We start from the raw sequence: 13,544 nt of genomic DNA on the forward strand, positions 1-13,544 counted from the left end.
TCTCCAAGAAATCCTGGTTTGGGATATAGATGAAGAAATTATTTGGGAGGGATTTAGATGGAGAATGAATTTGGTAATATAAGAATGTGTTTTAGGGACATAGCAAGATGACAATACAATTAGCTTAGTGTTTGGGTTTTGCAGTCAAATCTCAGAAAAACAAATTAACCTCTATGGTCTTAACTTTCTCAACTGTAAAAGGGAAAATAATAATGCTTGCTCTGTCGAGTTACTTTACTTCAACATTAAAAAAATCGATTGTCCGTTATCTAGTCTGAAGGTAAAAATATAGTTAGAACATCGTCCCTTGCTGTGAAAGAGCTTATGAACAACTGAATTGCAGTGAGGGGATCACAAATAATACGTGCTCAAGAAATCTTATTATTATCATTTTATTGTTTAGACTAGAAGAGGGGTGGAGGGAAAAATGAAAGTAATTTGTAAACCATAAAAGTGCACTCCAATAAAGATGTAAAAAAAATAATAATAAAAAAAAGTGCTCCACAAATCCTAACAAAGCCCTAGAGGATGGAAGCAGAGTGAGGAATTTCAGCAGTTTGGTTACGGATCTGGGTTTCAAGGCTGTCGAATTCTCCATATTTGGGCCTGAATGCTCAGAATAGAACAGAATAGGATGTTAGGGCTGAGATCATCTGGTACAATTTTATGCTAATCGAAAAATTCTTGCCTTCTGTCACCGTGCCCTGGCGATAAACAACACCGCCACCTCAGATTCTCCAATCCGAGCCCCAATGGTATGATGTCATCACCCCGCCCCGCATCCCCAAGCTCCAGGGCGTCACGTCTCTAAGCTACCGTGCCTACACCGGTTCCAGAGGCGCCTGCGCAATGTGGGGGAGCCAGGGCGGACGTGTGCGCGCTGCGAGGGGGCGGGGCTAGCGCTCACGCAGCTTTATCCCCTTCCCCGCCCTTTCTCTTCCCGGTTTCCCTGTCAGCCTGCTGGTCGGGTCTGGCGGCTGCTTCCGGTAGGAGCGCGGTGCAGGGCGAGTCGGTCTCGGCTCCTCGTCATGTCCTACGGTCCCTTAGATATGTACCGGAACCCGGGGGCCTCGGGGCCCCCGCTCCGGGACTTCAACAGCATCATCCAGACGTGCAGCGGCAACATCCAGCGGATCAGCCAAGCCAGTGAGCCGGGGTACCGGGCTGGGGGGCGGGGGCCGTCCCGGGGACAGGCCCGGGTGAGGCTGCCGAGACGCGGAGCCCGGCTAGGGCTACGGCCAGGGCCACACCTGAGGCCGTCTTGGGTGCTCTGCTCTGGATACGGCGGGCTGCTATCCCCGAGTCTGCCAGGCCTAGGCACCCCGAGGGTCCGGAGCCCCAGCCGCAGCTCGAGTTTCTTCTCAGGAGTTCTGCTCTTACCGTGTTGGGGCCAAGACAGCAGTCCTGACAGCCGCAGGGTGGGAGGGTGTGTGTGTGTCCCCTCCAGAGCAGTGAATGAGTCGACTGGCTCCAGTGGTCAGCCTAGTTTTTCCTGTCATCTGCCTCCCTCCACCCACCTCTCTTTCCTCTTTGGCCAGCTTGGATCGGGAGCTGTTTACTGGTTTAGACTTTACATTCTGCTGAGCTTCTGGCTTCTTGGAAGTCAGAACCTTTCAATTAAGGGAAGTGGAGAGTGCATGTGTTTTGGTGACTTTAATACAATTCTTCCTGTAAGGAATTTGGAAATCAGATACAATGACTTGTATTCGAGGGGTGAGATGACTTCTACTTTAATAAAGAGAATTCACCAAAAACATTTAGGTTTACATTCTTTTGTCTTTTGTAGCAAAAGATTTGCATATATTTTTGGATTTCAAGCCAATGAGGCTTTTGTTTTCCTTCCCCACCTAGTTACTCTTTTGAACAAGCATGATACACAGAGAAGCTCAGGGACATGGCCACAATCACATAGCAAGTAAGACATGGTAGAGGTGGTGGTGGATTTCAGAATGTCATTGCTTGTCTTAAAACTCCCTCCCCACCATTAGGGTCTGAATGATACTATAGTTGAATGAGTCAAATACACGTTATTCCTTGTGCCTGAAAATTAGCTCAGAGCCTTATAAACAGGAGGTCAGCAGCAGCAACTACTTGGAAAGAATGGTATCATGATCCTTGTTGTTTATTATTGTGTTTTTGTGAGCTTGGCTGTACCCTGTTAATAGGTACAACTAGTTGGTCCTGAATTATGTTCTATATTTTAAAGAACAATCTATCACTTAGCTTTTAAATTTAAATATATAATGAGAGAGGGAAGTTTCTGATGGAAAGCGTTTGAATCTGGGCACTTTGGAAGTGGAAAGAAGAATATGTGGTCTGTTAAATCCAGAAATTTGAAACAAAAATTAATGTGACCACTGGTTAGAAAGTATAGTACTTTGTGTTCCAGTTTCCTTTTGTGAGGGAGCTGTAATGCAGGTTAGATCAGAATATTCTGGTTCAATGCTGAAAGTTTCTTATTGAGGCCAAATATAATTTTAATGTCTATTTGTGAAATTTTCATTCTGCATGTATTTGAGTATGAGGCATGTAGTATGTATAGGAACTGACATGGATTCCTTCAACAGGGAGCCTGTGGCGTACATAATGACTGAAAGCGATCGCTACTATAGAAGAGATATAATAAAATTATAGATATTTAGGAGAGAAAGACACCTTTTTCACTTGGGAGAGGCCAGGGAAGGCATTATTGGCATTTGAGCTAGGTCTGGAAAGATGGTGGAAAGTATTTGAACTTTCGAGAGTAAAGAAGGGAAGAGCATTCCAGGAGGGAATAAAATGAACAAGGCATGGTAGTGGGAAAGCATGTGGTGTGTATAGAAAAGTAGAGTGATTTAATTTGGCTAGACTGGTGGAGTCCAGGAAGTAGTGGAAAATAGGATTGGAAAGGTAAGTTGGGGTCCAAACATGAAGTGCTTTAAGTGCTACACTAAGGGGGTTTGGATATAATTCTTTAGAAATGTGGAAATTGAGTTGGAAGGGAGAGAGACTGGAATCAGAGACACCAGTTAGGATCTGAAAATGAAAAGAAGGAAAGGATAGGAGAGGTGTCTGGTGATAGAATTGATAAGGTTTAGCTGTTGATTGGGCATCAGGCTCAAGGGATAGTTGGATTCATTCCATTAATAACATTAATAGCTAACATTTGAGTATATACTGTATGCCAGGCAATATAAGTGCTTTACATGCATTATCTTAATTTTGTAACAACCCTGTGAAGTAATTACCAATATTATTTCTTTTTATGGGTTAGGAAACAGGCTGAGAAAGGTTAAATAATTACCCAGCTTACAAATGGCAATACCTAAATTTGAAACCAGACCTGTCTCTTATGACCAGCATTCAGCCTTTTTATAATTTTTAATTCATATTACAGTTTTATAACAGTTAACACTTCAAGTTACAAGTGACTTTTCTTTTTCTTTCTTTTTTTTTTTTTACTCTTCATAGGAAGCTGTGGGGAATACCTGAGGCTGTGGAACTTTCTCTTCTTGTGGTGTGTCTGCCTCTCCTGCTAGATTGTTAGTTCCTTTGAAGAAATGGGACATGACTTATTCATCTTTATATTTCTAGTACTTATCTCAGACCCAAGTATATGTTAGGTTCATTCATTCACTGTTCAACAAATATTCTATGAGCACCTGCTATGCACTGGGGATGGAGTGATGAGCAGGACAGACAAAACCCTGCCCTGATTGTGTGTATGTGTTTGTGTATGTGTACGTATACACACGTATGCATACATGCACATATATAAACAATATTGAGAAATAATAAGTGCTATGAAGAAAAAAATAAGGGAACAGAGAGTGAGGAGAGCAAGAGGGTGGGTGTGCTATTTTATATTTTTACATCAGTTGGTCAAGGAAGGCCTCTCTGAGGGGGTGATGTTTGAGTAGACACCTGAATGAAGTGAGGGAGAAAACCTCGTGAGTAGCTGGGGGAAGGCATCCTAGGCAGAGGGAATAGCAAGAGCGAAGACCTCAGTGATTTCAAGAATAGCAAGGAGACTAGTGTGGCTGGACTGCAGTTAGAGAAGGGGAGCATAGTAGGAAAAGAGGCCAGGGAGGTAGCCAGGGATCATATCATTTAGGGTCTTGATGCTTAGTAAATTGTATTTAGTAGATTTGAATGAATGAGGTTTCTCTACCATCTTGGAACTCTTCCTGACTCATTTACCTTGTGCTGTGTGGTTCCTACCACATCTTATGACCCTAGTCAGTGTGAGTTGGAATTCTCCCCTTGGGATTATTTACTGAGGCACTGGGAATTTGAAATTGGTAGGGTGACATTGCTTCTACCCACTTATCAGGCTGGTGCCCATCCCCCAGACGTGGCCAGCATACCTAAGTATACAGTCTGAATGTGACCTCCCAGACATATGCCCACATCCATATAGTCCTGCAAGGACCTGTATCTATTGAAAATTTGAGAGAATAGCTATTCTTTTTTCTCAACTGTGGGTTTTTTCACATATGTGGGTTTGGAATTGCTGAGCATATCAGCCTGAAATGCGGCAGGCCACTGCGTGGGTTGTTACAGGTACAGCTAAGGTTGACTGCCTGGTACAAGGGGTTGTTATCAGTATGTGTGGGCTACAGAGGAAAACTGCTTGACTCTGCCTGTTGTGAAACAAAGGGTCTGGGCAAGTATTGCTGAGGCAGATATAAGGAAATAACCTTAACAGGCGCCAAGTTATCTCTGAAGAGATTAAAGAACATCATTTCTGTTCTTTAACGTTGCTAATTTTTTTTAAAAAATTTATTTATTTATTTATTTTTGGCTGTGTTGGGTCTTTGTTGCTGCATGCGGCGAGCGGGGGCTACTCTTCGTTGCTGTGTGCAGGCTTCTTATCGTGGTGGCTTCTCTTGTTGCGGAGCACAGGCTCTGGCGCGCGGGCTTCAGTAGTTGTGGCACGCGGGCTCAGTAGTTGTGGCTCACGGGCTCTAGAGCGCAGGCTCAGTAGTTGTGGCGCATGGGCTTAGTTGCTCTGCAGCATGTGGGATCTTCCTGGACCAGGGCTTGAACCCATGTTCCCAGCATTGGCAGGCGGATTCTTAACCACTGCACCACCAGGGAAGCCCAGCGTTGCTAATTTATTGATATGGTTCTGTTTACTAAAAAAATTAAAAGCAGTTGAACTTTTAAAACTGATTATCGTGTGCAGTCCTCTGGGTTGTTCTTTCAGAGTTATTTTCATATTGGTCCTTTGCTCTTTATTTCATTGTCCTCCTCATAAGCCTTCATGATCTCAGCCTCTGTCATCCAGCAGCATACTCTCAGCGTCTCTGTTCCCATTCTAGTTCATCCTGATAAGGCTATCAGCAGTATGTCTAAAGTCCTGTTTTCATTATACCACTCACCTCCTCAAGAGCCTATGGCGGCTCTCTGTTGTCTGCTGTATCAGATCTTAACATTCCACCTTGCTTTCACTGTCTCTGTCATCTTAACCCAAATTAGCCATATTTTCTACTTCTCTTTGTTACAGGCAGGCTGTTTTTCTTAACATCCCTAAACACGGGGTTTTGCTGCAAGTTTTTGCTCTTTCTGTTCCTCCTTTCTTTAATCTTTCCCTATCTCACTAGCTACCTAAATTATAAAAATCCTTTGAGTTGTGCTTAAATCCTGCCGCTTGTAACTAAGCCTTCCTTTGCTTTTGAAAGAGTGAAGTCAGGAAGAGCCTGGGCCTTAAGCTCAGTAGATCTGTCACTGAGTCCTTGCTCCTCTGTGTTGTACTGTTCACCTTGGGCAGGCTAGTTCCCCTTTCTGTCTGTTACCCCATATGTAAAATGAATGGTGTTGTTAAAGTGGGATGTTTGAAAGTGCCTAGTCTAGTGCCCGGTACATAGTAGACATTCAGTAAATGGTGATATCATTGGTTGAGCCCCCTGCTCCACTACAGTTTAGTAGTTAAGTGAGCAGGCTCAGGAGTCAGACTGCCTGGGTTTGAGCCCTAGATCTGCTTCTTGCTAGCTATGTAAACATATTGCTGTACCTCTCTATTTCACAGTTTCCTCATCTATAAGATGGAGTTAATGATAGACTCTACTTCACAGGATTGTGGGAATTAAGTGAGGTAGTTTATATAAAGTGCTTAAAGCAGTGCCTGCAACATCGTTTAAGAAATGTTAGCTATCATTTTGGTTTTTTCCTTTGAACTTGCAAGCTTAGCACTTACTTTATTCTGTAGTCTTTAATTCATGCTTTTTGACCTTGTTATTCCAACTGAGAGATTACTACTATTAGTTTTGTTGTGGGGATAGTGATCACGCATTGTACAGCTGTCTTTAGCTTCAGTGCCTGGCACAGCAGTGGATATGTAGTTAGCATTCGATATGTACTTAATTGATTTTATCATTGCTAAGTACATTTTTCTTGGTCTCGAGTTTGATAATAATAGCTATCCTTAATTGAGTTCTTTTAAGTGCCAGACATGTTCTAAATTTAGCTTCATATTATCTTAGGTTATCCTCACAACAACCATATGAGGGTTCTCTTGTTTTTCCCATTTTTTAGGTGAGGAAACTGAGGCACAGAGGAATAGAAACTTTTGCTAGGAAGTGGTGGAACCAGGAATAGCACACAGCAGTCTTAACTGAGAGTCTGTGCTCTTAACGAGTTCGTGTCCTGTCATGGGTATGGTAAATAGAAGATTATACCTTTGATGTTTAGTATTCATGTTCAGTTTAGTTTAGAGCTTTACTATTGTAGTATAGTGGCTACTTTTTTTTTTTAGTTGTTTTAATTTTTTAGCTGCATTGGGTCTTCGTTGCTGTGCGCGGGCTTTCCCTAGTTGCGGTGAGCAGGGGCTACTCTTTGTTGCGGTGCGCGGGCTTCTCGTTGCTGTGGCTTCTGTTGTTGCGAAGCACGGGCTGTAGGCGCGTGGCTTCAGTAGTGCGGCACACGAGCTCAGTAGTTGTGGCGCATGGGCTCAGTAGTTGTGGCTCATGGGCTCTAGAGCGCAGGCTCAGTAGTTGTGGCACACGGACTTAGTTGCTCTGTGGCACGTGGGATCTTCCTGGCCCAGGGTTCGAACCCATGTCACCTGTTTTGGCAGGCGGATTCTTTTTTGTTGTTGTTGTTGCTAGAAATCTCTCCCGTCTTAGGAAGTTGACAGAGAGATACTACTTTTTTTTTTTTCTTGAATTTTATTTTATTTATTTATTTATACAGCAGGTTCTTATTAGTTATCCATTTTATACATATTAGTGTATATATGTCAATCCCAATCTCACAATTCATCACACCACCACCCCGTGGCAGGCGGATTCTTAACCCCTGCGCCACCAGTGAAGTCCTATAGTGGCTACTTTTAAAAAGTCAGGTCAGGGCTTCCCTGGTGGCGCAGTGGTTGAGAGTCCGCCTTCCAATTCAGGGGACACGGGTTCGTGCCCCGGTCCGGGAAGATCCCACATGCTGCGGAGCGGCTGGGCCCGTGAGCCATGGCTGCTGGGCCTGCACGTCCGGAGCCTGTGCCCCGCAATGGGAGAGGCCACAACAGTGAGAGGCCCGCGTACCGCAAAAAAAAAAAAAAAAAAAAAAAAAAAGTCAGGTCATTTTCATTGTAGCTTTGCAAAAGCAGTGCAAACCTAATTTTCAAAGACACTGAGATGACTTCATTGTAATAATGACCACATAGGCTATCATTTTCTCATTTAATGTAAATAATGCTCTTTCTTTGAATTTATATTTGCTTGTTTAATATACTGAATTAGAGCGTTCGAGTCTCTCAGATGAAGAAATTTTTACCTGTATGGTAGTTGCTTTTGATATGACTAGACGTTGATTTGGATTAAGGTTCATTTGGAGATTCACATTCTGCCTATATCAGCTAAAAGCACATGAAGAGTGTTCAGTCTAGAGTAGTTCCTAGTGTAGATGTTAGCTGTAATGGGCAATAAATTGATTTGCTTCGTAGTCTTTTAAAAATTTTAGCCAGGACATGCTTTTAAAAGTGAGAGGTCAGTGATAGGAGAAATTGAGGCCTAGTTTTAAAAATAACAAAATTGCTTACACGGAACTGAGGCCTAGTCATCTGGTTTCCAGGATTATGTAGCATTTCATAGAGAATAGATACCCAATTATTTTCATCCAAAATATTGTGACAAATCAATCCAAAGTAAAACTTTTATTTACTAGAATGCTTAGAAAAGGAGTTTTCTCATTAACCAAGCTGACCAGAAAACCCTTTTAGATGTAGCCCATTTTGGTAAAAATTGTTCCAAGGAGTGTCACTGCACTTTTTGACATTTTAAGTACATTCAAGTGAAAATAAGCATGTATGTAAACATTCACACTATTCTATTTCTTTTTGTGCTTTAGGTTGAAGGGATACATTTCTTAGTTGTAAAACAGATGGGTCATTAAGTCACTATTTTCAAATAAACCTCTGATGTTGGTGGTTATGGAGGGCGGTATACAAAACAATGATACTTCCAGTAGATGTAGACACCACTGTCTTTATCATTTGAGTTTTGGGGCATCTGATACCTGAGTCTTGCTGGAAACTTTTAGGAAAATATCAATATGCAGGAATTTAGATAGAATTGATGGAGGCTTGGATTCATTCTGGTGCTTAACTAGTAAGTGACCCTATAAAGTCCTCCTCTGCCCCACCCCCCCATCCCAATTCAGGTAATGTCAGCAAACAAAAGAAGTCAGAAAAGTCTAGATAAATAAAAGTTCTCAGCTGAGAATATACAAAGAGCAGCTGAATTTCAATTGATTTTTTTCCCCCCAAAGTCTGTAAAGTCCCCTTTGCTCTCCAGGGCATTTAATATGGTTTGATAGACGATTAACAACTTGAAACTTTGACATACCTGTAGAGTTTCTAAGGAGAATGCTCTGTATAAAGACAGTCAGTAAGATGAAATGTTTCCTTGAACTGCCATACCAGTAACATTTCCCTTTATGTGTCACCCTGTAACCAACTATTTTCTGGAGGGGTATGTATGTGTGTGTGGTTATGCAAATACAAAAATGAGTAGAATGTGGTCAGTGCCATCAGAGGCATATAGTCAATCCAGTCCCATTTGTACACAGGCAGAGTCTCTCTAAGCCAAACTCTGGCTTAAAAACACTGCTTGGTTACACAGCATCATTCTGGGACTAGAGCTTCTTCATTATTGCTGAATTTTAGCATTGAGCAGTGGTGGGAGTACTTAGAGATCATTTAGTCCTTACATAGTTGTAATAATTTAATGAATACAAAGCCCCACACAAATAGTAAGTACTGTGACAAATAGTAAGTACTCAATATATGTTAGTTAAACCTGAATATCATATACAATTGGTGAAAGAGACCCAGCAACATGAAATGACTTGTCTGGTGCCATACATGTAGTTAGTGGTCGAATCCGGCTTAGAGTTTAGGTCTCATTATTCCTAGCTCATGTTTATTCATATCTTCTGCCTTGAAAGTGGCATGACATAAAACAGAGGCTAACTCAATTAATCAGCAGTTACTTATTACCCGCTGGGTGCTGGCACTCTGCTGAACTCTGGTGAGTACACAGGAACCTTACCAAAGGTGGGAGGGAGTCCGGGAAGGGAGCAGGTTAGAGCAAGGGCATCAGCCTATCTAGAGCAGAGAGCTATTAAGTTAGGAAGCTATCAGATAAGCAGGGTGGGGCGAAGTGGAACACTGGGAAACGGAGGCCTGCCCTAAGTCACTAGTTCTGTGTATTTCCTTCAAGCGTCAGCCTTTTGAGAGAACCTAGTGTGGCATAAAAAATATAGTCATTGTGGGGGGCTTCCCTGGTGGCACAGTGGTTGAGAGTCCACCTGCCGATGCAGGGGACACGGATTCGTGCCCCGGTCCGGGAAGATCCCACATGCCGCGGAGCAGCTGGGCCCGTGAGCCATGGCCGCTGAGCCTCTGCGTCCGGAGCCTGTGCTCCGCGCGACGGGAGAGGCCACAACAGTGAGAGGCCCGCATAGTTATTGGAATTAGCCCTCCTGGGTTTGAATTCTGGTTTTTATGACACTCTGCTCAAAACCATCAGTGGCCTCACATTTCTTTAAAATTCGAAGTCCTTGCTCTAGTTTACAAGGCCCTATGTAATCTGGCTCCCCTCTCTCTCTTACCTCTCTTTTGCTCCCTCTAGGCCTCCTGTGCCTCCATCACAACAAGTGCTCTTGCCTAGGGGATTTTGTGCTTAATGCTCTCTGCTAGAGAGCTCCCCCAGAAATTTCGCATGGCTTGATCTTTCACTTCATTTGGGTCTCTGCTCTGTGTCACCTTATCAGAGAACTCTTCTCTGACCGCCCCGTGTAAACTAGTACCCCCTCCCTACCAGCCTTTATCTGAATTTATTTTTCTTTATAGCACTTATCACCACCTGACATATGCTTATTATCTCTTTTCCTTAAAATGTAAGCTTCTCGAGAGCAGTATCTTCTAGAGCATATAACAGTGTAGAGTAGGTATTCTAAATGAATGAATGAATGAGTTTTGTAACACTCAGTGTGAGCCTCAGTGTGCCCATCTGTAATAATGCTTATTTAATAAGATAATACTTATCAAGTGTGAAGGAAAAACACTTCTGTGTTTCCTCTACTGTCAATACTTCTGACACCAGATGTGTGGATTTACCACACACCAAGCAGTTATCAGATTCTCTGGACTTCAATTGGGTGTCCTCCAATTTAACTCAATTCTGACACTACCTGGAGTTAGCATCAGATTCCACAAATCAAGGGCTTAGTCCCACAAGATTCCCTCCACCCCACCCCCTTCAGATGCCAGTTGTAAGTCCAAGTTCTTATCTGAGCCATATTGGAGGTTCCCAGGAGCCCCTCCTCAGGTTCAGCTAGTTTGCTAGCCCAGCTCACATAACTCAGGAAAACATTTACTTACTAGATTGCTGGTTTATTATAAAAGGATATAATTCAGGAGCAGCCAGATAGAAGAGATGCATAGGGCAAGGTATGTGGGAAGAGCTCAGAACTTCCATGCTCTCTCTGAGCGCTGACACCCTCCCTGCATCTCCGCGCCGGGGGCGTCCCCCCCCCCCCACATTTCCAGAGGTTGATGGGTGGAACTGAAAGTTCCAACCTGATAATCACTTGATCTTTCTGGTGACTAACCCCACCCAACCTAAGCCTATCAGGAGCCCTACCCTAAGTCACTTCAATAGGTAAACTCAGTATGCTCCAAAGGAACCCTTTATGAATAACAAAAGACACTACTATCACTCAGGAAATTCCAAGGATTTTAGGAGCTTTATGCCAAGAACTGGGGACAAAGACCAAATATATTTTTTATTATACCACATCAAGTATGTAGCCCAGTGTCTGGCACATGGTGAATGCTCAGTAAATGCTAACGTCTGTCCTCTTTCTTAAATTATTTGTTTGGCCACCCAGTAGATAGCTTTGACTCTGATTCCCATTTGACTTAGGTAAGAAGGACATTATACATCTTAGTGATGAAAAATGATTATTTATATCTTACATAGTGTTTTTTTTTAGCAGAATGCAGTATTTTATAGTGCTTACATTTTCCAATGGAACCAATAAGCTAAAAACCCTCATTTAATAGAATAGATATATTTTAGGAAAGTTTGTCAAAAGGCAACTTTTTAATCAAGTGAATTCTATATTTCTATTGTGAAAGTGGAGTTATAGTTTTACTTAAAAAATGGCCTCAAAATAAGATAAAATCATAATTTGAAGTGTTAAAAACCAATATATTCTTGACTTTGCAAAATTTTGCTTTGTTACACCCATGATGACACAGGGATTTGGGCTAGGGAGTGTTGACCTAAAACAGAGACTGCCAGATATTTCTCCAGCAAACAGGGTTTTATTCACGATCAGCAGAGAGTTGCAGTTTGGGGTCTGCAATCATGGCTAGCCAAGTGGAATCCCCCTCCTGGCAAGGGAAGGGGAAAAGGAAGTTGGGAGGGGTATAGCAAACAAAGAGTCCATGGCTTTTCATTGGCTGAGAGGAGTCTTCTTCATAGCAGTTGGGCTTGGCTGTTGTGGCAGGGTGTGCGAGCTCCCCCTTCTGGTCTCCCAACTCTGTTTAACTGAAGTTTCTGTTTATTAATTTTTTACAGGAGAAATAACTTGTACATGCTGCTAAGGACTAAGTTGTTCAGTTTCTACTTAGGAGAAGAGTCACTCAGCAATCACCTGGAAGATTTTGCTTAATTATTGTTTCTTAACAGACTTAGAGGCTATTAACACATCTGTGTTTTTGTAAGGTAACTGGTACTTAATAAACTTCGGCTTGCCTTTTTACTACCCTTGGTGACCGAATAAGGGCCAAGGTTATGACTCTGACCCCCAAATTTTGTTATTTAAGAAGCATCTTATCATAAGAAACAATTAATTTTTATTTATTAATTTTAAAAAATATTTATTTTGGTTGTGCTGGGTCTTAGTTGCGGCAGGTGGGCTCCTTAGTTGCAGTTCACGGGCTCCTTAATTGTGGCACGTGGGCTCCTTAGTTGCGGCAGGTGGGCTCCTTAGTTGTGGCACGTGGGCTCCTCAGTTCTGGCGTGTGAACTCTTAGTTGCGGCATGCATGTGGGATCTAGTTCCCTGACCAGGGATCGAACCTGGGCCCCCTGCATTGGGAACACGGAGCCTTAACCCCTGTGCCACCAGGGAAGTCCCAGGAACAATTAATTTTTAAAATTTAAAATTCTAATAAGTGCAGTTTCGTTTTCATTGGACATTGAAGCTTTGTTTATATATTGTTCCTATGAGATATATACAAATGATACAGTATACAGTGGTTTCCTCATCTTCTTCCACTAAGCCAGTCATTTAGCAGTCTGGTGTTTCACAGGTGAAACTTGGGCATTAATCCTGAGAGGGTAGGAAAGGCCCTCACAAAGGACACTGTCTTTTGGCTAGAGGAGCCATATATTACCTATTGTGTTATAGTATCTCTTGAAGTTCTAGTGAAACTTGAAGATAATTAATTGTGTTTCCCCTGGGCAAAAAGTACTCTATTATTGTGTTCTGTATTCCAGCTACTTGCAATAGAAGACAGGGAATGCTCTTAAAATGCAAGCGTGTAAACAAACAAAAAAGTCGTACAATAAAATTCCAAGCTCTGCAAATGAATGAATGAATGAATCTCCCTCGTCCTCCCTGCCAACCAGAAAAAGAAAATAGAAAGCAGGACATGGGAAATCAGGGGCTTTGTTCCTGTTGCAGAAGTCAGTGAGGGACAAGGGTGTTCAGATTCCCAGGCAGGCTGGTGTTTCTCCTTATTGAGAGATAATCCATTCCTCTGCTTTCCTAGTCCAGGACTAGGGGCTTAAACATCTAGGATTCAAACATGACCATTCCAAATCTTAGCACGATACCTAGGTAGAGTAATCTGAACAAAACGATACACTGTTTGTCTACAGACAGCGTAGTTAAAATATAGGCATTGCAGTCTGATGTACCTGGGATTGATTTTTTTGCCCTGCTACTTTTTGTGTGCCCTTATATAAGATATTTAACTTCTTTAAATGTACTTCCTCATCTGCACAGTGGAGATACATCTACTTCACACTGTTGCTATGAAAATTAATAAGATTA

At 42.4% G+C, this 13,544-nt stretch overlaps 1 protein-coding gene across 1 annotated transcript in view; it reads left to right on the plus strand.

Annotated features, from left to right (window-relative positions):
• The first annotated feature begins 904 nt into the window (after nucleotides 1-904).
• Nucleotides 905-13,544, plus strand: part of STX12 (syntaxin 12) — a 34,546-nt gene continuing 21,906 nt past the window's right edge. Inside the window, exon 1 of the mRNA XM_065877567.1 lies at nucleotides 905-1,146. Coding sequence (XP_065733639.1) covers nucleotides 1,029-1,146 — 118 coding nt within the window. The 5' untranslated portion in view covers nucleotides 905-1,028. The remainder of the gene's footprint in view (nucleotides 1,147-13,544) is intronic.

Source organism: Phocoena phocoena, chromosome 1 (assembly GCF_963924675.1).
Source record: "Phocoena phocoena chromosome 1, mPhoPho1.1, whole genome shotgun sequence".
In the NCBI taxonomy this organism is placed as follows: Eukaryota; Metazoa; Chordata; class Mammalia; order Artiodactyla; family Phocoenidae; genus Phocoena; species Phocoena phocoena.